The sequence below is a fragment of the Ischnura elegans genome, chromosome 6 (genome assembly GCF_921293095.1).
Source record: "Ischnura elegans chromosome 6, ioIscEleg1.1, whole genome shotgun sequence".
Taxonomy (NCBI): Eukaryota; Metazoa; Arthropoda; class Insecta; order Odonata; family Coenagrionidae; genus Ischnura; species Ischnura elegans.
This window is the reverse complement of record NC_060251.1, coordinates 89509532-89534821: the sequence shown is the minus strand read 5'-3', so window position 1 is coordinate 89534821 and position 25290 is coordinate 89509532. Positions and strand designations below refer to the sequence as shown.

The 25290-nt window shown below is 39.1% G+C and overlaps 1 protein-coding gene across 1 annotated transcript; it reads left to right on the top strand.

Moving 5' to 3' along the window:
* The first annotated feature begins 7983 nt into the window (after positions 1–7983).
* LOC124161145 lies at positions 7984–20854 on the top strand. Its single transcript, XM_046537381.1, has 3 exons — positions 7984–8237; positions 14853–15097; positions 17019–20854. The coding sequence occupies exons 1-3, from the start codon at positions 8220–8222 to the stop codon at positions 20041–20043; spliced, it is 3288 nt and encodes a 1095-aa protein (XP_046393337.1). The 5' UTR covers positions 7984–8219; the 3' UTR covers positions 20044–20854.
* The last annotated feature ends 4436 nt before the right edge of the window (positions 20855–25290 follow it).

The following is a 25290-nucleotide window of genomic DNA, read 5'->3' as shown; positions in this document are numbered from 1 at the left end:
ATTAAGGCAAGTAGATGGTAGGAATCCACATCACCTGTCATTATTTTACGCAAGAAAGTCGCATCAGAGTAGGGTAAGTTGTGAAGGAAATTGCACCTCGTTACATCATAACAATAAGTACGGGTTAGACTGTCGTAGAAAATCATGGAGAAGGTTAACTATGTTCAATACAAGTGATTGAGTGGAACTTCTGTGTCCATCTGATTTGGATTCGAACTGCCATTCGCTTGTCAAGTTACTTCCGCAAGAGCATGCGGAATAATATAGACGGTAGACTAGTGGTGTTTGCTTCCTCTTAACTGACAGTAATGCGCTCCCAAAAATATCTTCAAAATGGTCGAGATTTCCTTAATTTAGGTCGGAAAATATTAAGACGAGATAAATTGCACCTACACAAAAATTGCAAATTTACATCTAGCTTTAAGTAATTTCCACTTCTAAACTAGGGTAACTAGTTATCAATTTCACGACAATTGAAATATGCTCTTCCTGAATGAGTTGACTCTCGTTAAAATATTAGCGCTTCACATTTCATATTTTCTTCATTAATGCTATAATAATGTATCTATAGAATGTCACGCATATGAATCGGAGAGAAATAAGATGGGAAGAATGCTACATTCCGACAAACTGACTAGAAGTTCTGATATTTGGTTTTGACACAAAATATACGCAAGAATTCAAATAATGCTTAGCATTATTTAGGATCATAACTGAAAAGTAAATAAAATTTTTACCAGAAACTGGTTTAAGATGCATAATGCAATGAAGGTCATTTATAATGGAAAGTTATGCATCTTAATACAACGCTATGCGTTAGTAGCAAATTGATAGAGCCGATTAAATCAAATGAAATGGTGATTCAGCTTCTCAAGGCTGTGCTTAACCTCTAATAGCTGAAAAAAGTGTGAATTCAACAATATTATATTTAATTATCATGCAATCCATATCGCCGGGCTTTCCACGTTTACATGTAAGGATATTAAACGCGAAAGGAATGGTTTTAAAACAGAATCACCTCGATCACTCATTTTGTGACGTCATCAACTTATCTGCAAAAGGATTATGGGCGTCGAGTTAACCTCGCTATCCAGAACTAAGCGACGGAATGACAAAGGGAAGGATATACGCCAATTTTAAATTCAATCTCTATAATAATTGACAATAAAACTAAATTGGCAAACGAGAGCATTTACGAAATGTTGGGTTCATGTTTTTTTTACTCGCGCCATCGTGACGGAGCCTTCTTAGTATTCGGTATTCTTTTCCGGCTTCATTGCTTCAGAATACTTTCACCACTTAGATGGACATAGAATTTCGTAAAATGCCGGAACCTTCAAATTAAAAGCAGGGAAATCCTATTTCCAACAGATATGTCTATCAAACCGGAAACCCAATCATTTTTACGAGCATCTACTTAGACCTTCATGAGAGGGAAATAAGATGAGAACAATGGACCATTCCGATAAACTGACAATAAGTACTGATGTTTGGTAGTACGGGCCTCTCTCACTATGAAGACGTTGGTTTTGACACTAAAAAGACTCAGAAATGCAAAAGGATAATAAGTCAAAAACACGATGATTAATGGTGGATTTTACGTAAATTTGAGGAAAATCCGATGAAATTTCGACAACAGATTCATTCGCACCAAAGATTTTCTACAAATGAAAATCAAAATGACGTCTCCACAGATTTGAGTTCTCATATTTCAAAAGGCTAGACTTAGATCTTAATTCAATAGAAATAAATCATTGGGAACCCATTGTTCTCATTCTAGCCACCACCTGAATAGATAATGTGACGTAAATAATAGCAAGTAGCCATTGTTTGGCGGTATCTCTGCATGGCTATGGTCATCACTAATTGTCCGAGGAAACTTGAGAGGAACGATCAGCATGCTTAAGATGGCAGGATGCATGGTCCACAATCAAAAGAACGTTAAGGGCCCATTCCATGGGTACTCAAGGATGCAAATGATGAATATTCGATGAAGTAATTTCACTGGTAGCTAATTACGTAGTTCCTGCCACTTCATCAATCTTATTTTTACAGTCACAGACAAAGGCACATATATCTTCAGAAATCATTTTTCACAGCCTAACTGAAAGGGGGTCAACTATAAAATCTGAGTGGTGCATCGCTGAGGTACTACAAGTTTACTCTGACATTCTCCCCAAAAATATTAACAAAGGGTAGTAAAATACTTATTTAATTTGTCCAATGGTCCAACCCAAAGTCTATTTTGGGTTGGTGAGGTTAAAGCTAATCTCGGTCAACATATTAAAGTAGTAGTTCATAAAGTTGACCGGTATGCGCTAAAGGCATATGAGTTTGCACAGAATCCAATACCGACCTATGCGCCACCTACGTGAACTGAATAAAATACTGCAGAAAGCTGCGCGATACACAAAAAAACTCTACAAGCGAACAAAGAGCGTAACCCAAAATTTAAAAGAGTTAGTTTGGGAGCCGCTGGAGATTCGGAGGCTATGAGCTAGGCTTTTCTTGCTTGTTTGAACGAATAAGAAAATATAAAATATCTGAGCGATGCGAAAAATATCGTCTTAAACTACAATATACTACCTTGTCCGACAGAAACAATAAATACGAGAAATATTTTGCGTTACAGATGAGTGTTGCATCGCTTATGGTTGGTACTAAGGGCCTCTCTAACTCAGAAGACGTTAGTTTTGACACAAAAAGACGCAGGAATGCAAAACGATAATATGTTTTTTTAACACGATTATTAATGGTGGATTTAACATAAATTCGAGGAAAATCTAATGAAATTTCGACAACAGATTAATTCGTACCAGAGATTTTCTACAAATGAAAATCAACAAGAGAGAAATACATTTTTCCCAGAATATCTTAGAAGTGTATTATATTGTTGGTTGATATCTTTCACAATGCGCTCCTATATACCGTGTGTTTCAAAATTAATAGCGGGGTTTTAACACTCTATAATATTTATTGCACTAAACTCACAGCTATAAATCATACATCAAATGAAAGTTCAATTTAAACCGTTTTACATAAAGCCTACACGTATTCAATGTGATTACCATTCGATACATATCACGTGTCAAGACGATATGTGAGTCCTAACGTTGATTAGTGTCTCTCGTGTACTTGCTAGTAGCGCCATCTAACGGATAGCATCGGTGGTGCACACGTGCATTGTTGCCAACAAATAAAACTGTTTGAGTTTCTCATTCATTCAATACATCCCTTTTCACTGCAGGGTTAAGTTTGATAAATATTATGAAGCTTTAAAACCCCGCTGTTCGTTTTAAACACCTGGAATATTTAGTAATCTCTTATAGGATAACGCCTGGTGTCCTAACCTCGCCCGCCGCCCGCCGCATTGCAGCAGCCAGTGGGGTCGTACGCAAATACCGTGTTCAAAGGGTTCACACGGATTTCAGCATTGTATTCTGCAATCAGCTGCCGAATATGCTATCCACAGAGCCATTCCCCCCAGAAAATGCCTATAACATGATGTTTTCCTATCTATATCAATCCTATTTGGCTTCTCAATCAAATCACACCAAGATTCGGTCTAATTACACATGGTTAAGAGAGCATGAGCAGTGAAGTTGAGGCCATTTTTCCATCGCCGAGGACTTCATACGTGACCACAAAATTGCCATTCCATCTTCTCATTTCATGAAGCTCTGCGGTTGAAAAATGCTTGCTCCAAGGACGCTGAGGTGATTGAAATTTATCAGCATCCCTCATGAGAGAGGAAAATATTCTCTCCGGAAAAGAAAATTAAATATTATGCGTAAATTCATATATTCGATGCCCATAATTCCAGGAAAACACATTTCTATTGAAAATAATGTGGAATATGCAATCCTAAAATCGTAGGTAATTTTCAACAAGAAACATAAAATATAATGTAAAATGATATGACGCATCAAAAAAATCATTATTAATTAACGTTATGAGCACAGTTCAATGCTTAGTAAACTTCGGATTAGATGAGATATCACGATGATTACATTTTAAACAATCCTTTGAATTGAATATAATTATTTTTTTAAATTGGCAATTTTTTATAATATTTCCGTTTACTTACGTCATTCCACTACATTGGTATTTATCAAACTCAAAGATTCAGGTCACATAGCGACAATAAACAAATACGATTGCTAAAAGATAAAAACAAATTTTTCTCAATACAAGAACTATTTTCTCTAGGCAACTGGCAACCATTATTCAAACATCAATCTACAATTAAGTATCCTTCCCAAATCCAATTCTTAAAGTCCGTCTTTACCTATTGCTCCTCTATTAAAAAAGTGAAATACCTGTCCACTGTTACAAGCTTATACGGCAGATCAAAGAAAAAATGAAAATATATGTAAATCAATGTCAGGCTTATTAATACATTGGGATGAAACTACTAATGAAATTAAATATATATTCTATACTTGTGTCATGATCATAAATAAGAATCTTAAAAATGAAAAGAAAGCCAAAGATATTCAGCTATAAATGGATGATAATTATTAAAAAGTTGCTCCCTTTGAAGTAAGTTCATCTCACGATTTACAACTTCAATATCCTTCCTACTACTCGCCACTTGGTAATGACTCCCGAGTCTTGAGATAACTTATGAATTTACGACTTCTTGGTCTCCGAAACGCATTTGTGCAGGAATATCTTTTATTTTTAGGGGGTGAGATTTGTATGGCGGAACTGTTTTAACAAAAAAGACTTCTTATATTTAAACGGTATAGTGAGGGTTAGTTTAGTTTAAATTAAATCCACCATCTTCTTTGATTTACAACCACCTATATCTCAAAGATGAAAATCATGCCTCAGACTCTGCTGTTAAAGGATATTTTATTCGAGATACAGGGGTATGTTGACAAAGACCCGCTGTACAGTGTTTAAATATGCAGAAACATGGGAGGAAAAATATTCTCCAGAACTATGCTACCTTACCAAAACTAAGACAGAAATAATACCCGAATACATCGCAACTCACTCTTTTTTTTCTCCCCTCACGTCTCTTTGCGATTGGGCGTCCTCCGGCTCATCCTCTTCCGTCAAGGTCGGAATTCAGATCTCGTGTGGCGTGTTCCCCACTCTCCCAACGGTCTACGGGCCATCATAAAGCTGTTAAGGTCCCTGAAAGTATGCATTCATTTATTACGCGATTTTTTTATTTAGGTAAAGCTCCATTCACTTTGCTCCTCAAAATCAAAATAGAGCATAAAAATTTCGTTATAACTAATGAAGAAAAAGTTCAGTGAATGAATAGTAATTATGAATCTTCACAGTTTTTGCTCGGAAAAGTCTTATTAATTCGGTAACAATTTTCCAAAATATTGTTTACTTAGTCCTCATTTTTTACGTATCTCCTATATGGGCTCGAGTACAAATTTTACACGTTATCCCCAAATGTTTATTCACACAATTTTCCGAAAAAAATTAAGCCTACAAAATTTTAGAGAGTATTCTGTTTCATGTTGTATTCAAATGTAGCCACTCATTGTGTTCAATAAATTTGTTAAAGTTTAAACTTCTTTATCCAAAAATCATTACAACATGCATTTAGTAAATCTATAGGGTATGCTATTTGAAATACAGGGTATGGGATTGATATGCAACATGAACAATTTTCCATTCCACATCATACATCTTTCCTCTAAATCTAAACAACATGTAAACCTATGCATCCTCTTCTGAAATAAAATATTTTTACATGGAAAACATTGCAACGGGCGAAGTAAACATCTTTTGCAGAATATCATATGCCTTCGTTTTGCCTTAAAGTTTATCTGCGAGATCTTGTTAGCCCCATGGAAGCAAATTCAAGCCCCGAAACAATGATATTCCTCCGCGAGATTCTCAAGGATGTGTGATAGAGTGTTTGGTTCATTGCAATACAAAAACTTTTTCGAAGTTGATTTTTAATTTACGAAATTAGATAAGCAAATGGAATGTCTTCCTAAAATACTAAGCATTTTAATATCATTCCTTAATTTATTCTTCGTGCTTTTAAATAAAATTCATTTCTGAACTGACAAATTAGAGAGCCGTCTTATTCAATGTACTATTTTCCTTCAAATTTCCACAATTTCTTTAAAAACTTTGTTAATGAAGCTTCTACTAAAAAAAAGACCAAAGTTGACGAAAACAATCGGCCAACCAGTAAGATAAAATGGTAGGTTTCTCTCCATCCATCATTTTGTACCCTTACTTCATTGACCAAAAGGCCACGGCAGTCGGTCGCCTCATATACAAATATCGATACCAAAGGATGGTAGAAAATTTCCATGAAAACATAGCGATGGCTAAGTTCTAACAACCCGTATCTCAAATTCGGCCGGTTTAAGACAGGTATGTTAAACAGAATTTAATAACATTAAAACAAAATTCCAGCAAAAAACAACTCTTTGCTAATAAATGAATGCTTCTTTTTCAATTTTATTAACTTTTGGTTTTTAATTTCGGTGTACAAGTAATAAAAATTTATCGTTTTTTTGCTCTCCTGAAAAGTTGCTATTTTTGAGATACATGTTGTTAGAACTTAGCCATCGGTAAGCTGATATCGATTTGCAATACTAGCCCAGCTATTTATGTGAAACAAGACATAAAACAACGAATTTTTAATTTTCACCTTATTATTGTCTCGAGGTAGTTATATGGAATTATTTTCTCTGGTTGCAACATTTTCCTTTTATGATTTGCACGTAACATGACGCTCGTTATTTAAGACCGTAAAGAAGAGGCTAGAGAAGAGTATTATCTGGACTGTAGCGTTTTACGATGCGAAATGTGGCCACAGAGGTAGGAGGACGAGAAATGACTAGATACTTACGAGATGTTGGAGTGGAGGAGAACGAAGCAATAAACATAGAAAGAGAGAAAAAGGAGCGAATAAATGCCAATGTCATCGAACAATGTGAGATGGATGCCAGTTGTCAAAGTGTAGCAGAGGAGCAGTGAGCCGCTCGGCAGGACTCAGTGACGTCATCAACTTTTCCACGAACGGGTTAATACCGTCGATTTTTCGCCACGAACAGCTCGAAAATTGAGTGAAAGATCTAAAAAGGGAAAAATACGATTGATATAATGAAATAAAAGATAGCCGCACTGTTCCACAGTTATTTTAATGCGTACGAAGCGTTTTGGCTTACAGACCAGACCATCTGTACCAGATTTACGAACTTAGATTAAGAAATGGAGCGTCTTATAATACCTAATATATTTTGGCTCACATATATTTGGTACAGATAATGGACCTGTGAGCCGAAACGCGATTGTGAGCCGATTTAATGATCACAAGTATATTATTTTTATATTTTCAATTTGAGCGTACCAAGAAGTGGGCCTACCCGGCAGGATGTTAAACTGTAGACGTTTTTTGACGTGACGTAACAAACAGTAATGAGAAAACGACGAAAAGGACGCGTCGGAAGTAGCTCTAAGAAATTCGGGAGCTTGCGATTCATCTATGCACTAACTTAAATCGCAATCCGTTCAGCTGTATGGAAACGCATAGCGGATAGACAAACAAACATCCTCTTTTATGTATATAGATGCTGAACTTCCACTTTATCACCCCTGAATCGATCAAATTTATTCGGAAAAATACGGACATGTGTAACTCTCAAACTCTCTCTTTTTCAAACTCAATCAAAAGCGAGCGTAATAAAAAACTGTCGAACGAGGCCGTCAATTCCTGTGCAAAATCCGTGAGGCGAAGTGCGAGAGTCAAGTACTGAACTGGATGAGTTTCTGCGGCACGCCCCAAGGTGGAGATGAGGATCCTCAAGAGGGGACGGTCGGGGGCGGGGAGGGGTGAAAGGAGCGCCTGGGGGCGGGATGAGTCTGCGGAGGTGGAGTTGGAGGGGCATCACAGGGCCACCTTCTTCCTCTTCTGCCCCCCATCCCATCCCCCGACACCCCACCAGATAGAACGCGTGTGCAGATCACGCACGTATATATAAGGGACCAGCGGCTTGGACGATGCAGTGTCGCGGAGGACAACCTCCCCGAATTCCCTCCACGGACAGAGCCCAGGGCTTTTGGAGACTTCAACGCGTGACTCCCAGGGCTTTTTCCGGAGACTTCAACGCGTGAGGAGTTGTTCGAACGATCGAAGGGAGAGGAAGGTAGAACAATACGCTTCCTGCCCTTCGCACACCGAAGAAGTGTTCATTTAGGACGACGCCAGTGAATAGGAAGAAGACGATATGGCGAAACTATCGAACGTGAGTACTCAAATTTAACTTTTTCCCATTTCCATATTTTCACTTGCGTGCTATTGAAAGGGATTGGTAAAGAAAAGAAGCATAGCTAGCAGATTACATTTTGGGAGCTAAAAATACATTGCAGAATCAATGGGTTGTCTTAATTATCTCTGCCATCTCAGGCTCAGCCTTGTAAAAGTTCCTTTTATCGTAAATGAAAAGAAAAACTTTGTTGTATTCCACCGATTTGGTTGGAGCCAAAATTGGTGGAACATATCAAAGTTCTTCTCTTCATTTACGTTAATCGTCATTACTTAACCGGCTTCAGTTGACTTAGAATTTACTTATTGATCTATGAGTTCGTTGAGATATCTTTGCACTCAAGCGCGAGATCGTGTAGTAAATCATTTATTTGTTCACGCAAGCATTTTATGTTTCAATCAAAGTTTAAACATCGTCATAAATTAAAAGGAGACGTAAAATAGTGCGAAAATGAAAATGAACACACTAAGAGGAATTATTCTTTTGTGCGCAATCGCAGACTTTTTAAACGTGAATGCTTGGGTTCCAGTGTTTTTAAACTCCCTTGGTGAATAATCTTGGAAAATTGCTGAGCTTAATAAAAGATTTGCTCAGTGATTTAACCCGATTTTTTGTTTGGATAGATGAGGATATAGTTCAGCCGGCTATACGCCACGAGCATGGGAATTTCACACACTCAGGATATAGGGGGCAGTTCCTTTCTCTGAGCCACCGTGCACGTCGAGGACTTGGTTTGTGGGTGTACGTAGGCTTCACGCGGGGTCTGAATCCGGGATCCAATATTCATTAGCCAATTACTACTAGGCTACCACGCTCACATAATTAGAATCTAAGAACAATTTTGCTAGATTATTTATTTGTTGTATTTATCTGATATATCCTTTTTTAAAGTATATAGCGTCATCAAAATCGAACAGAGCAATAATAAAAAGCTGCGAGCCATTTATGCCAAACTATATAGTTCATATCTACATTTGTCTACCCATATCTACAGTTCAAAGTTTTTATTTTTCTACTTATGGATCTCATAAATGACGCCATGGAAATCAAAACCAATAGATAGCAATAACTATACTATAATTTCAGCGAGTATCTTTAAAAATGACCAAAATTACCTCGTTCCTCTAATTTTCTCACCTTAGTTGACGAAGTCCTTTTGGATTTCACACAGATTTAAGGCCTGCGTGATGACTAATGTTTCGTTAGACTAATTTATTATATTCTGGTGTTCAACATTAACATGGAAATTGTTGAAAAAGTCGTTCAAGAAAACTTCCAATATCATTAAGGCTTTAATATACAGTAAACCATTCGTAGTTCAGTTAATCGCTGGGTGCCCTGTGATTTCCTTTCAAATGAGGGAAATTTTAAGGTAGGCGTATTGATACGTTAATGTAAATACGAAATTAAAGTCATTAATTTTATTATTATTTTATAGGCGTGATTATGCAATGAATTCACATAGAGGTGTGTTAGTGAATAACTAATGCATACTTCGCGATAACGCGCGTTATTGCGTACAAAAACCATTCGTTCACGCAACATTTCAAGTTTATATCGTAGTTAAACGTCGTTAAAAATCCCGAGAATCTATTTACATAACTTTTCTAGATGTAATTGTGAAGTAGCCAACAAATGTTCTAATTAGCTTGTTTAATGATCTTGTTACAAACGTTGAGAAGGTAATTTAATGTCAAATGGGAATTTCTCAAGTACCAATAAACTAACTGATCTAATCATCGATATTAAGTAATAAATCCAAATCCTTCGCCTGAGAATTTAGATTTGTATCGATTCTAACGTAAATCTTCACGTGAAAGCACACCCATAGAAATAAATCGTGTGATGTTTTCGAGTTCTATTCTTCTCACCGAGCGCAGCCGGAAAGAAGCGATACGTTACTAATTCTTTCCTTCCAACGCTGGCATAATTACGCTTTGCGCCAATGGAATCACGGGAAGATCGTGTCTTTCCATTGCCATCGACTTACGAGATATGTACGAGCAATCCTCAAGGTTAAGGTCAGAGTTGCGTCGATCTAGTTCCACTAGATTACATCGGGAGTGGCCGGAGATTGGAATTGAAAACGTGCCTTTCTCTGCTCAGTCTTCCTCACTGAGAAATATTTCAATCCCATGCATACAAACCCCACAGAACTCAAGATCTCTGGCAGAAGAAGTTAGATAAGATGCACTATTTTCATACTCATCTCAAGACAGAATCTTACCATGCTCTACACGAAATGTAGCATGCCATAATTTGGATTTTCCTATTTTTCTGTAATTTGATTTAAGCCTGGGTGCTTAAACAGTACGAATATCAATCAACTTTCGTGGTTTCCACGCCATCAGTGCACCGAATATAACTTTTAAAATATAATAGAACGATGTCTGAGCATAGGTATCTAAAATTCACAAAAGCCGTATAACATCCGATAATAAATAATTTATTTCGATAGAGAATAAAACTTTAATGAAAGGAGAGGACATTATTTAAGACATCTTACACTGCGGAGTGGAAGATAAAATATTAGGAACAGATTCAATAAAGACTAACAGGTCTCTTCTGCTGGTGATATCTTTTTAAATTCAGAAGCAGTGATTGTCAAAACATCTAAAGAATTTATTTCCTGTCGCAATCACACAACTAAAAATTGCAGACACATACGAATACAAGGGATGCACGAAAAATGAAGGCTTTCACGATTTCTGATTAATAACCTCATTCTGCACTCCAATATTAATTCTTCCTCAGCCTTAACTTTACTCTCCTATGCAAACTAATCTTCCCAAACTATTTCTATTAGTGGAAAAGTTTTAGGAAGATCTTTGCAAGTTCTCTTAGCATTCAACTATTCCAATTTAATATGTTCGCTACAATCTACTTTTACGCTAGTTCATACTTATCACACTCAAAGCAATTATTTTAAGGAAGAAAAATAAAAACTTTCCTTCTAGCAAATTTTTTATCGTCGACTTTTTATTTTCCTTCTCAAAAACGGAATCCCACGATTTAAAGCTCTCTACCATTCATTCAACCATAATGATTTATGAAAATCAAATTTTGACTAATTTCACTTACAATTAGTTTATCACCATCTTCTTGAGTGTAAGTAAACTCTTCTCGGGATTTCCACCGGGTTAAATTATCCATATTAGCCAACATTTCGTGCTTCGACTCGGGCCTCTTCCTCAGAGGAGCCCTGAGGATGAGCCCCGCTCTGAAAAAGGGACAAGCCAGACTACCCTGAGTGTGCGTTAATCAAAATCCTTCGGTCTAATCCTAGTCGAGCTCTACCACCACTGATCCAAGATAGTTTTCTGCTTTAAATACTTAGCGAGTGTGAAAAATGAGAGTAATTACGGGAAAGTAACTGTTTTTAATGTGGGTTACTCAAACACCTTTGGTCTAGTCCTAGCTGAGCTTTAGCCTCACCGATCCAAACTAGCCGTCTGTTTCAAACGCTACTTGAGTATGAGGGAGAACGAGAGAGTAATGACGTGAAAGTAAGTGTTTTGGATGTTCTTAATCAATCGCCTTTAGTTTAGTCCATGGTGAGCTCTACCCTTATCGTTGTAAACGAGCCTAATGGTCGAAACACTGAGTGAAAATGAGCGATATCGAGAGAGTAACCACGTGAACGTAACTGTTTTGAATATGTGTTAGTCAAGCGCCTCTTGTCTAGTCTTAGTCGAGATCTAGCCTCACCGATCTAACCTATCCCTCTGGTTGAAACGCTTAGTAAGTATGAGGGAGAACGAGATAGTAACCACGTGAAAGTAACTGTTTTGAAAATGTGTTAATCAAGCGCATCTGGTCAAGTTTAAGTCGAGCTCTAGCCTCAACGATCTAGCTAGCATTCTGGTCGAACCACTGAGTGAGAGAGAGAGAAGAAGAGCGTAATCACATGAGAGTAAAAGCATAAGGGCCATGGTAAAAGCTTTTATTTTGGAAGCGCGGCGCGAAGCAGTGTGTATGGGGAGGTTACTCATTCTCGAAATATCCTCCGTGGAACCCTCGGCCGCATTCGAGATCAGTCCGATTTGCCGGCACCGAATCAGAAGTCATGGCCGTGAAATTCCAGTGACGCACAACGAGAGGCATCGGATAAAAGCTGGAAGGAACCCAAATTTACAGAATTTATGCGAATGCGACACGGATAAATCAAACATCAAGGCTTTCGTGGTGCAAATGGCCATCACTGTTCCAAAATTTGGCACTTCCGTCGCAATAGAGTATAATTCCATCATGCCTCCCATTTCTGCAAGAATTGGAATATTTCTTGAGAACTGGAATATAGCTACTATTAGCCACAATAATTTGCTCAAGACTGTTCCAAAATTAGGAACTTTTGTCGCAATTAAAATTCCTTTAACTGAGTTTTCTGCAAGAATAGCTACTGCTTAATGATTGGAATATCGCTACTATTTGGTATCATAATTTGGTCGCTTTTTATTTTAATTTTCATCAAATTCTTCCCAAGACCAGTATTATATCATTTAAAGTAGATTTATTTTTTTAATAATGGAAAATCACTCACTCAGTGTTTCAACCCGGAAGTTAATTTGGATCAGTGAGGGCATATATCATCTCAGACTATGCCGAAATCGTGTGTACTTCGCACCTTCAAGATAAGGGGGTAGTTCCTTCCCCTGGGCCGCATCGCATCATGAGAATGAAGTTCAAGGGTATTCAAAGGCTTCTCCTGAGATTTAATACCGGACGAAAAGCCAAGCGTTCCACCCACTATGCTACCACGCTTCCCTCAAAATTGAAAATGTATCCTTTTTTATATAAATTCAAATACTTTTTCCCACGCAAAGCATTATCATTAAACAATGAGAAAAGGTAAAACAATGAGAACAAAAAGAAAAGGAAAAACAATAAAAAAGAAAAGGCCTGGTAAAGCAAGTTAATCCGAGATAAGTACTCAGTATTGGCTTCATTTATTCTAAACTAAATAGCATAAAGTTCCAGTAAAGAACTTCGCGGAATGTTTCACTTTAAAACTGAAAATATCGTGAGTTTACTTAAGAAAGCTAATGTTAAATCGAGCGTGAATTTCTTTGGCAACGCAGTTTCATTAGGTACCTATCAATAACATCACAAGTATTCTATGCATAATTTTTGGATTCATGGCCATGGTTTAATTTCTCTGGTCGACCATGTCCAATATCACTACTTAGGTGCTGCGGGATAGGTCCTTGCAGGATAAAAAATTTCGAATGTTCTCCGAGCCAACGTTACTGCATTTTTACGTCATCATCAGGATTATAATTTAAAATGAAATTGAAACCAAATTATACCAAGACGAAAACATACGCATCATTAAATCCTAAAAAGGATTTTAAATTAGAACAGTTAGAATGAACTTAAGTCAATCAACTAATTAAGCTATTCTTTAATTTTCTTCATTAATTTATCTAGGTGTGCTTTGTAATCGCTGTTTTTAAGCGCTGCAGTGTGTTTGTTGCTCCACTTGTTTTCGGCTTGATTTATTTTTAAACTCATTTCATGATTGTTTATTTCTTTGCCATGATGATAATTTGAAAAATACAAACTTAGCTAGGAAAATATTAAATTACATTTTAATTTCAAACTTACCAACCATTGGGCACCAAAAGTTACTGTTTTCAACGATGATTGACTTATTGGCTCCGAAATTCCTTTATTAGACCTTATTTGCTGCATAAAGGATATGTCAATTGCTGGACAATTCTTTAGCAGCAGCTTTGAATTCAACTATGTGAATCGCTACGAAGTAGATGTTTTTCCTCTCTGGAAACATTAGCAGAGGTCCTAACTATTATTTTTATCGTCAAGAGCAATCTTTTGTGGACTGAGACATATGGGAGAGGAAATTTAAAAAGATGAAAATACTGCATGAATATATTTCATTGGTGATGCAGAAATAAAAGGGAAACTAATTAGTACCGAGGTTTCCGCGGGGAATATTATGGTTTTTAAAGGTGTGCGAACGCCGAATACCAGATCATCAGAAAGCTTCAGACGACAAAAGATATAAAGTATTTTCTATCTTAGAAAACTTTTAAATCACAAAAAAATGGAATTTTTCAAATGTAAGCTCTGTCACAGACCCAGATAATTTTAAGGGAATCTTGGGATTATTCAACTTGAAAAATAACACAATTTTACAAATGGATTGAAGACTAATACAACTTTTCTTTTATCATGAAGTGATGGAGGATGTATAAAAATCTATATCTAATATTATTCCCAGTTTTGCAAAGGCATTTTTATCAATTTTTCATTAACAGGTATGACTTGAACTCAACAATATGGTTGAATTTCTCTCTCTCAGTCGCTAGCATTATAATTATGTCTAAGATGTCGCCACGAATGCATACACTAACGCATTGACTGTTCCAATTGACCATTTCAATATAAATAGAAGGACTTGCATTTTTTTACGCTTTTTGGGATGATATCACTCATGCATGCATTACCATTCAGAACATAACCAACATCATTAAAAAATTGTGTTTACATTTCTGCAAACGACATCGTCAAAATTAGACAGGACGTCACATTAACTTATTTTCATATACATTGGCGTTTCTCCTTCCTTTCCAGAGTCTTGCATTCGTGCTCCTCGCTTCTGTGATTGCAGTCTCCGCCTGGGAACCTCCAAAGTTGCCCGCGGGAAGGCGACTCCAGTATTACATCCAGCACCCTCAGGGCGACTACGTGTATGGATACGACACCGGGGAGGGGTCTTCTCACGCTGCCCAGTCCGACACGCTGAACCGAGTCAAGGGACAATTCCAGTACGGTAGCCAGTCATCTCCAGGGGCCTTCGCCTACGCTTATTCTGCAGGGTACGTATGATTTACCGATCAACAATTGTTAGAATCGTCCAAGATTAATTCCGATACAAAACCAAGCACTATAACGACCTGTTTACACGATAATAGCTCGTACAATTTTATGTCTAAACGCAATATTGAACGCCAAAAAGGAGTGTGACCACTCAATTTGTGCGAATGCATGAACAGATAATAGAACCTGCTCTAATTTGATTCATTCATTCGTACTTGTTCCGTTTTGATCCGATAAAATTGTTGCGATGCAATCAAACAATCGCGTAAATACGCCTTAAGCCTGTGATGGATAAATTGAGTGAATTCGGAAACTTTATTATCGATAACATAATATTTACGCTATCTTATTTCGTGCCAAAATCAGTCTGTAACGTCAAAAGGAATTTTTTGCTCTGACGTCCCAATATCACCTAATATGATTAAACATTGACCACTTAAAATGTCTGTTGAGAAAAGGTTTATTCAAGAGAGACACGGAGAATATCGTATTAGAGCCCCACCTTATTTCCAGGTCCAATAGAAGAGATAAATTAAGAAGGATATTTTGCCGAACGAATAGGTATGGAAATTCGATTTACCCCCGAACGATAAGGGACTTTAATGAATGCGTTTTAATTTCATTGGAGCATTTGCTTTTTATATGTGAACGGCTGGTGTCCTAATACCCCTCGCTACACGCCTTTTTGGCGGCTTGCGGGGTAGTAAATAGAAGTAGATGAAGATTGCAAAACTGTTCCACTTTCGCTTTTTGCGACGTTTTTGGGAATTTCTAAATAAATACTTGGAAATGTTTCACCCGCTTTTATACCCCCTCGTGATTGCATTCATGTGTCAAGAATGACTGACAATCGTTTTTTTCCATATCAATTAAATGTTGAAGTCAATTGGGTATTTCTTGCTCATTTCCATGGTTTTTTACAAAAGACGTATGAAGTAGTTTCTCTGAATTTCGTAGAGTAATTCGAAACCCATTCATACCTCTCTTGCCAAACTTTCCATGTTTAAGGCATGGTTATTACTTCATTGCTTTTTTTATAAAAATCCAAGTTTATTGCTTCGTACTTACTGAGTTTGAAAGCCAACCTCTAAAGTAATTTCTTCGTATTTCGTACATAAATCTAATTCATCTCACGGCTGCAAAATGCTAAATTTTGGAAGCAACATGCATTCCAACGATGAAATGTATCGTGTAAAAATCTTCTCATTTCACAAGAATGTGAACCTAGGAATGCAAATAAATTCAACGATCTTATACAGCATACTACCAATCACTTCACCAATAAGTTGATAGGAATGACCGCGTTCACTGTTCCACAATGTGGACTCGACACCCTCTGCAATTCGCGTTGAGAAAGGATGACTTGATCGTGTAATTTATGGCAAATATTACCCCCAACTGAGGGATCCGAGTTCCAATTCCTCTGAAATCAAATATTTTTTTAATTAGCGAGTTTTATTCTTCAAGCACATAATTTTGAACCTGGGCGTGTCACTGTTAGCAAATACATATTGAACGCAATTCTCAGGAAATTAAATTTGCACAATGAGTCACCTCTTTTTCAGCTTTCCAGCAGCTAAATCATAGCTTTCGTGTAGAATCAGAACAAAACGTTATCGGTTTATTAAAGGTGAAACTTGAAATATAAGGGAAACTATGCGAGGAAATAATCGCGCACTAGCCAACGATGTAACGGAGTAACGCGCAAGATCAAACCAAACAGTGCGATAACTGCATAAGGATGAATCATTTCACCTGACCGGCATTCGAACCCGGATTAGCCAAATTTACGTCAGATTCTCTGCCCTTTTAGCTACAACGGTATTTTTTCCAGCTAATTTTTGTTGGTGTTGGAGGAAAAGGGGACAAGGGTAGGGATAAAATACACCCTTCCCAAATCTCATTCTTGGTCACTTTCAGGTACGTGCCGTCGGTGAACGCGGCCTTCGAGCCCACGGGTTTCGGCACCAAGTCTGGATCGACCCCCGCTGTGACCTCATACGACTCCGGCCCTTCGGACGCCTCCTACAGCTTCTCCTACGACGCCGGTGACCACTCTAGGCAAGAGATCTCCGATGCAGCCGGAAACATCGTCGGCAGCTTCGCTTTCACCGCCAAGGATGGCATCAACAGGAAGGTCAACTACGAGGCAGGAGCCGAAAAGGGTTTCGTAGCGCAGGGTGCTCATCTGCCTGAAGCTCCACCATCCCCTGTTGGCGTCAAAGCTGTATCAGCCTACATCCCCGCTCCTCTTGCCCCAGTCCCTGCTGCACCCATCTTCTATTCAGCTCCCCCGGCCAACTCTGATGGCTCCTACAGCTTCTCCTACGATGCCGGAGACCACTCTAGAGCGGAGAGTTCCGACGCATCCGGCAACGTTCGCGGACACTTTGCCTTCGTGGCCAATGACGGGGTCCAGAGGAAGGTAGACTACGAGGCTGGTGCCGAGAAGGGTTTCACCGCCAAAGGAGCTCACCTGCCTGTCGCTCCACCCGTTCCAGTCATCCCATTCCATCCTACGTTCAAGTACGAGGCTCCCAAGCCCGTGCTGCCACAAGTGGAGGCGAAAGTTGATAGCTCTGCCAACCAGGACGGCTCCTACTCATTCTCCTACGATGCGGGAGACCATTCGAGACAGGAGTCGGCCGATGCCGCAGGCAACGTCAGGGGTCAGTTTTCCTTCGTCGCCAAGGATGGCGTGAACAGGAAGGTTGACTACGAGGCCAATCGCGACACAGGGTTCCTCGCAAAGGGTGCCCACCTCCCGGTCGCCCTGGATCACCCAGCCCAAGTTCGGATCACTAACCTGGACTCGACCAAATCGGTGGCTTACACCTCCGTATCGAACGAGGCCCCGGTTGATGGAAGCTATTCCTTCTCCTACGATGCCGGCGACCACTCCAGGGAAGAATCAGCAGACTCCTCCGGGAACGTGAAGGGAAGGTTCTCCTTCGTCGCGAAAGATGGAGCTCTCAGGAAGGTCAACTACGAGGCCGGAGCGGAGAAGGGTTTCGTGGCAACGGGCGAGCACTTGCCATCAGCTCCGGAAGCAGCAGCTGTGAAGACTACCACCTTCGCTCAATCCACGTTTCCCACTGTACCCGTCCCGGCACCTGTGATCAGTCCAATTCCCGCCACCAAGCAACAGGACTACTCCTCAGGCCCATCACCGGACCGTGCTTACTCATTCTCCTACGTGGCCGATGACCATTCCAGGGAAGAATCAGCTGATGCCTTTGGCAACGTCAGGGGCCGATTCGCATTCAAAGCGACTGATGGGGTGAACAGGAAGGTTGAATATGAAGCTGGAGCAGAGAAGGGCTTCGTGGCAAAAGGTGATCACATTCCATCTGTAGGTGAAACGCCAGCTCAGCCAGCCGCACCCGCGTACACGCCCACCTCATACACGCAAGCCACGAAGACTGCGCAAAATGTGGCGACCATCAGCTCGGATTCCAGCCCTGTTGATGGATCTTACTCTTTCTCGTACAATGCCGGAGATCACGCCAGGGAGGAGTCTGCAGATGCTGCAGGAAATGTTAGAGGACGCTTCTCCTTCGTCGCAAAAGACGGTGTCAATCGAAAGATTGAATACGAGGCTGGTGCTGAGAAAGGATTCGTGGCTAAAGGTGATCATATCCCACAGACGGATTCACTTGAGTTGAAGAAAATAGCCATATCCCCTGCAACCACCATATCTCATTCTGCTCCTGCATTTGTTCAAACCTCAGCAAAGTCTGCCACAACCTATTCAACCGCTCCAGGAGATGGGTCTTATTCATTTGCCTATAAGGCTGATGACCACTCCAGAGAAGAATCTGCTGATGCAGCTGGAAACGTAAGGGGGCAATTTTCATTTGTCGCAAAGGATGGGATCAATAGGAAAGTAGAGTACACTGCAGGAGCTGAGAAAGGCTTTGAAGCCAAGGGGCTTCATCTGCCAGCAGAAACTCCAGTAGAAGCCAAAACTTCCATCTTCATTCCATCCCCTTACCAAGCACCAAAACCTATTGTTCCACTCACATCGCCCACCACTTTCAAGACCAGTCCCGTGGATGCATCATACTCCTTTGCATACGAGGCCGAAGACCACTCAAGGCAAGAGTCAGCTGATGCCGCTGGAAATGTAAAGGGTCACTTCGCATTCAAAGCCAAAGATGGGGTTAACAGGAAAGTGGATTATGAAGCAGGAGCAGAGAGGGGATTCATTGCCAGGGGAGATCACATCCCTTCCGATGCAAATTTCAACCTGAAATCCAGCATTGAATCATCAGCAACAGTTCCCATCATTCCATCAGCTTACCCTGTACAAGCTAATTCTTTCCCCTCTTCATATGCCTCATCAGGGCCTGCTGATGCCTCATATTCCTTCTCTTACAATGCTGATGACCACTCAAGGGAGGAATCTTCTGATGCAGCGGGAAATGTGAATGGCAAGTTCAGTTTTGTGGCCAAAGATGGAGTTCACAGAAGCGTAAACTATGAAGCTGGAGCTGAAAAAGGATTTCTGGCGAAAGGTAGTCACCTTCCAGCCCCAGCCCTAGTGGGTGGTTCTGATGGACAGGGATATCATTACTCTTATGAAACTGACTCCAGCAAAAAGACTGAATCGGCTGATGCAAATGGATACGTCACAGGCTCCTACTCATATCTAGGAAGTGATGGCTTGACCAGGAAAGTAGACTACCGTGCAGGTGGTGCTGAGGGCTTCGTAGCTTCGGGAGACCACTTGCAGCCCTCCCCTGTAGCACTTAAAATCAGCCCTGTTTCATCTTATAAGCCAATAATTCCCTCCTCAAGCAGTTCAGGATCAATTTCTTCCTATTCCTCCTCAAGCGCTTCTTCAAAATCGAAAACCCTGAGCTCAGAGCCTTACTCAGTGCGAATCTATCTTCCTCATGAAAGCCCATCCAAATTTGGATATATATATGACTCATTGGTATAACTGATTTCGGCCAATTATTCTCAATTTCCCAGTTGATGCCCTCTATTTGATAACTAATTGACATGTTGTAAATGTCATGAGAGTGCCATATGAAATACACTAATCTTTTTTGCAGATTATAAAAATATCTCTTTTCCTCATGAGGTTATCCCCATTGAGTTGGTAATCATGATGCGAATCATACAAAAAAAGCAAGCAAAGCAGCTATTACTGCCAAAAGGGAGAAAAAATATATTTCTCTAAGAAAAAAAAGATGTTTCCTTGATAAATTGTGACCGTGAAAGAAAAGGACATGAGTATGGTGACCATTAAAAAACGTCTTTATATGCTAAGCTAGCATATTCAATGTATAAATGAATTGCAAATTAAAATCTCTCCTAAGTAATGTTTTTTGGGGGGGCCAAAAATAATTATGTAGAATGCATCATTCTTCTCACTGCCTAAGAACTAAGGTTGGAGTTAAAAACATGCTCTCCTTGACAGTAGAGAGTTTAAGCTACAATGTATTTAAGAACTAAGTAGGAAAATAGTTAGCACCAAAAACCATGCAAAGCAATATTTTAATCCTAAAATTCTGTACATATACATAGTGCCATGCCAATAGTGCAAAAATGGTTCTAAATTTTCTTCCAATGTCAATACTCTTCTGTGATAATTAATAATAATAAAATGTGTACATGACTTCTTCTAAATGAAAAGAAGTCAAAGTTTATACAATGATGATGACTCTCACTTGTAAAATACCATGTAGTGCAAAATCTCTGTAGCAAATGGAGGGCTTGAAAAAACAATAAAGAATATATAAATAAAAGTTGGAGACTTTCAATCTGGTACCTTATAAGCACCTATTTACCCTGAGCTCTTCTAATTCAGTGAATTAGCCCTATTACTGCCAGCCCATTTCAGGTGGGATGTACAGAGACTGCCAAGGCTAATTTCCGGAATAAGCTACATTTCAGATTCAAAAATTTTTCAGCTACTAAATTTTATTTAATACGTCTAGATTTATTTTCCCAATTCTTAAGATATATTTACATCTTATAACCACAGATAAATTATGGTGGTTTACATAAATTACAGCCGTTGAAAAGGCCACAATAACTTTTAAAAAAGTGAAATAAATCGGCCCCTGGCAGTTTTCACAAAACCAGTGAGGGACGATATATTGACCCGGTGGCAGTAAAAGAGTTAAAAATTGATGATGTGCAAGGGAAATATCCACCATATTTACCAATCCTGCGTAGACTAATCTAGCATTGGGGTAGTTTCCTTCATCAAAGAAAACGGAAGGCATTGATTGCAATTCGTTACCCACCATTAATGTAATCATAATATGTCTACAAATTATTAGGTTTTAGGAATCCCAGTTTAGACAAATGGCAATGGTAAATTTTAACCGCATTTGAAAAAGGCCAGATTGGTGCCCATGCGATGCCACTCCACGTGACGTCACAGGGACTTAGTATCTATATGAGAAGATAGGAGTTTTACATCGTCTGAGATTACCAATGCATGCATGTGGCACAAAGCTCAGGGAAATATCTCTTAATAATCACCTATTAAAACTGCCTATGGTCGGAAAGTTTCTTTCTTTCGATAAGGTATTAATAATCCTTATTTAAGCCAAGCACTACCTGCTAGCAGCCTGCATCGCAGCGGCGCACATATCCTTGCCCCAAGGTCATCTCACATGACAGCGGGAACCAGAATGACGTCACATGGGCTTTTCCCAATATTCATACTTAGGCGTCGCGTTTTCGCCCTCTTGAAAATTTTCACTTTTCATTTAATCGAGAAAAATAGATATCGTCATTTAAAAATCTATAAGCGTGAAATGCATACTCCAGGAGTAATAATCTTTCAATTCAGGCAAAAAAATAGTAGGAAACCACCCTATTTAGTTCCAGATCTATCATTGAACAATTTATTTGATGAATCACAACGGAGGAGGCAACTGACAGCAAAGCTGATATGCACCATCAAGGAAAGACAGGATTTCCATGGCATCAGTGCTGTCCCCTTGACAAAAGGCACCAATAGGAAATAGATGAAGCAATGGAAGGCTATATTAGGCAGTTGGATTGAAATCCAACTTGGATTCTGTGGGGCAATATCCTTGAGGTCTTCAAGTCATAGACCCTGCTTCTCGAGGGTGGAAGAAATAGTACCTATGGAAAAAGGAAAAGGCCTATTGTGTCTATCAATACTCCTGCTTCCTTTGCTTATAATTTTATACACCACTAAAGAGAGGAATGCTCTGATGTAGCAGGAAATGTAAAGGGCAAGTTAAGTTTTGTAGTCAAAGGCAGATTTCACAGGAGTTTTAACAATGAGACTTGAGCTTATAAAGAATTTTTCGCAAAAGGCATTTCACATAAGGAGCAACACTATGTAGTGCAAAATTATTTACTTATTCATATGCTTTAATATGCATGTCATCATCATGGAACATTGAACAGTAGGCATTTTGTTGAGTCTTTCAAAGGTTTAACCCTTTTGCGCTGGAGGTCTGGTGGAGCCGATGGGAATTTTCAAACCCATAGTAATCGCTACACACCTGATGTAGGGTATAGCTATCGCAGATTTTTCAAGGCAAACAAGTGGACATTGGCTCTGGCCAACACGAGCAGGGAAGGGAAGTGACCACTTAGGTAGCAATTGTCTGATGCATTCAGGCCCAGCCTGAGACCCAGCTTAATGAGTCCTTAGAGCCACTCCTTGGCAATTAAGCCCGACCCTCCCACTCATTTATGATCATATCTCACTGCAGGCATCTGTTGTGAAGTGGTTACATTGTCAATAGTTTTTTCAATGATATACTCTTTTGCATACTACAATTTTTTTATACTTTGAAATGAATTCTTCATTTTATTCTGTGCGCAAGTAATTTTTAAACAAAATTTTAGCGTTAAAATAATGGACTTCCGGACTTAAAGCCTTATTACAATTTATTTACTAGCTTTGATGTTAATAACACTAGAAATCTTTGTAAAATTAACAATGCCTACAAAAATGTCGGTATTTCTTTTAGAAGAGTAAATTATTGAAAATCTAATACAATGTCTGGTTGAAAAAAACACTTGTAATGCATTAAGTTGACCGTGGATTTGTGCTATGATAGGGTTAGAGGGTGTAGTCCAGTGGCCGGGGTTAGGGATGGGTACCCCATTGAGTTGGGTCCAAAGTCTGAGGGATGAAAATACCAGGGTAAATCCACCCCAAGAAAGAGATCCATACAGAGAGGTTTAAAATATTCTCATGCTGCACGAAAAATGTTTTCCAATAGGGTAGTTTCCATCACAAAAAATAGATATTGTCATTTAAAAATTTAAAAGCTTGAAATATGTACTCCAAGAGTATTAACCTATCGATTTAGACAATAAAAAAATAGGAAACCACCCTATTGTAGGCACCAGCAGGAAAGTTTTCAGGAATTTTCGAGCTTTTTCACTAAAGGAGATGTCTTCTGCTTACATCATCATTTTTTTTTTATTAGATTTTATGATTAAAATCACAATTCTAACAAGGGTGCCGCACGATCTTAGATTGGTTGAGAGCCCTTGTGGCCTCACCCAAGTATCTGTCAAGCAGGGCCGGCCCTAGCAGGTGCGGGGCTAGGGGCGAACCTTCAGTGCGGGGCCCTTCACTTAAAATATTTAACTCTATACCCCATCTATAAACTCGAGCATTTTGAATCCCTACCACTCTCTGGCTAAGTATGTGTTCCCCTCCCAAATTCAGACTTCGTAATTACGCCGTTATGATACCATCACGCAGTTGAGTTCAAAATAGTATAATACAAATAAAATTTATAATTATATTTATTCATAAAATTATAACGTAAAATAAACATAAAAAGCGCGCTTTTTCAATAGGTACGTATTTTTATAAGTCAGTGGCGGATACAGATGGGGGGCGCGCGCCCCCCCCTTGCGGGTCCGCTTGTATTGCCGAACATTGCAAAACCACAATTGTAACTTTTTTATATCATAAGATGGCATTGTCTTTTACATGTTTATAATCACTTTAAATAAAATTTTCATATACTTTGCCTGTTACTTGATCATCTTTTATTACGATAAAAGTAAAGACAACTCAAGATATGTTGCGCCCCCCCCCTTGAGTTTTTTCTGTATCCGCCTCTGTTATATTGTGAAAGTTACCTAATTAGTTGTAAGCCTAAAGCAATTACTGTAAAATGAAAAAAGATAGTTTTAATTTCACATGCAGGTCAAAATGGTAATAAATTAATAAAAATAAACTTACCAATGCATTGAAGTTTAATCACTCTTATGTAGTGGGTTATAATATAAACAAAACTATCGTATATTTTAATTTTTTTTCCACGAACCTGGCGTACCTTTTCACGAACGGGGCCTGGGGCGGTCGCCCCGCCCTAAGGCCGGCCCTGCTGTCAAGGGATTGATACCTGGCACTTAGAGCATCAAAGGTAGGTTAATAATCCTAATATTAATGTTTATATCTTAAGAGTTTCATATCTGAGCAACATAATGAGTTTATTATGCTTTTCTTCATGGAAATCTAGTGTGTATATTGCACCTGAACTCAGCACTTGAAACATTGCACCGGGAGAATGTATTGATAACCAGCATAAAAATGTCTAGACATACCTAATTATTATGTTACCAAAGCCCAAATACTTCTCACACCCTATTTTCATATTGAATTTCTCAGTTCCTTGGAATATTTAGGAAGAGAATTTAATGCGTTCCAAAAGAAGTCACCCTTTTTGATCATTGCCAGCTTATCTCAAGCAAATATTTGCAGCGTATTACATTCAGACTTCTTCTTATAACTCTTACTCCATTCCAGCAAATTGATTAATTCAGCTTCCAAATATGAAGTAAATAATTTGGGGACAATTAACCTCCAGCCCATCTTCTTTTAACTCTCAAGATTTTTTCCCACATTCAGTAATCAACACCAAGAAGATATGTTGCGCCCCCCCTTGAGTTTTTTCTGTATCCGCCACTGCTCCCCGCTAAGTACTACTCCCTCCATCCAAACCTTCTGTCTCCTCCGTATCTCATCTATAAGTTGCCTCTCCTCACCCACCATGTGCAGCACTTCCTCGTTTCTCCTCCCCCCCGTCCATTTCACCATCTCCCTTCTTCTCCATACTCACATCTCGCATGCCTCCAATCTTCTCTCGTCCTCCTTCCTTAGTGTCCATGTTTCCGTACCGTAGAGAACTACACTCCTGATAAAACTCTTCACTAACCTTTT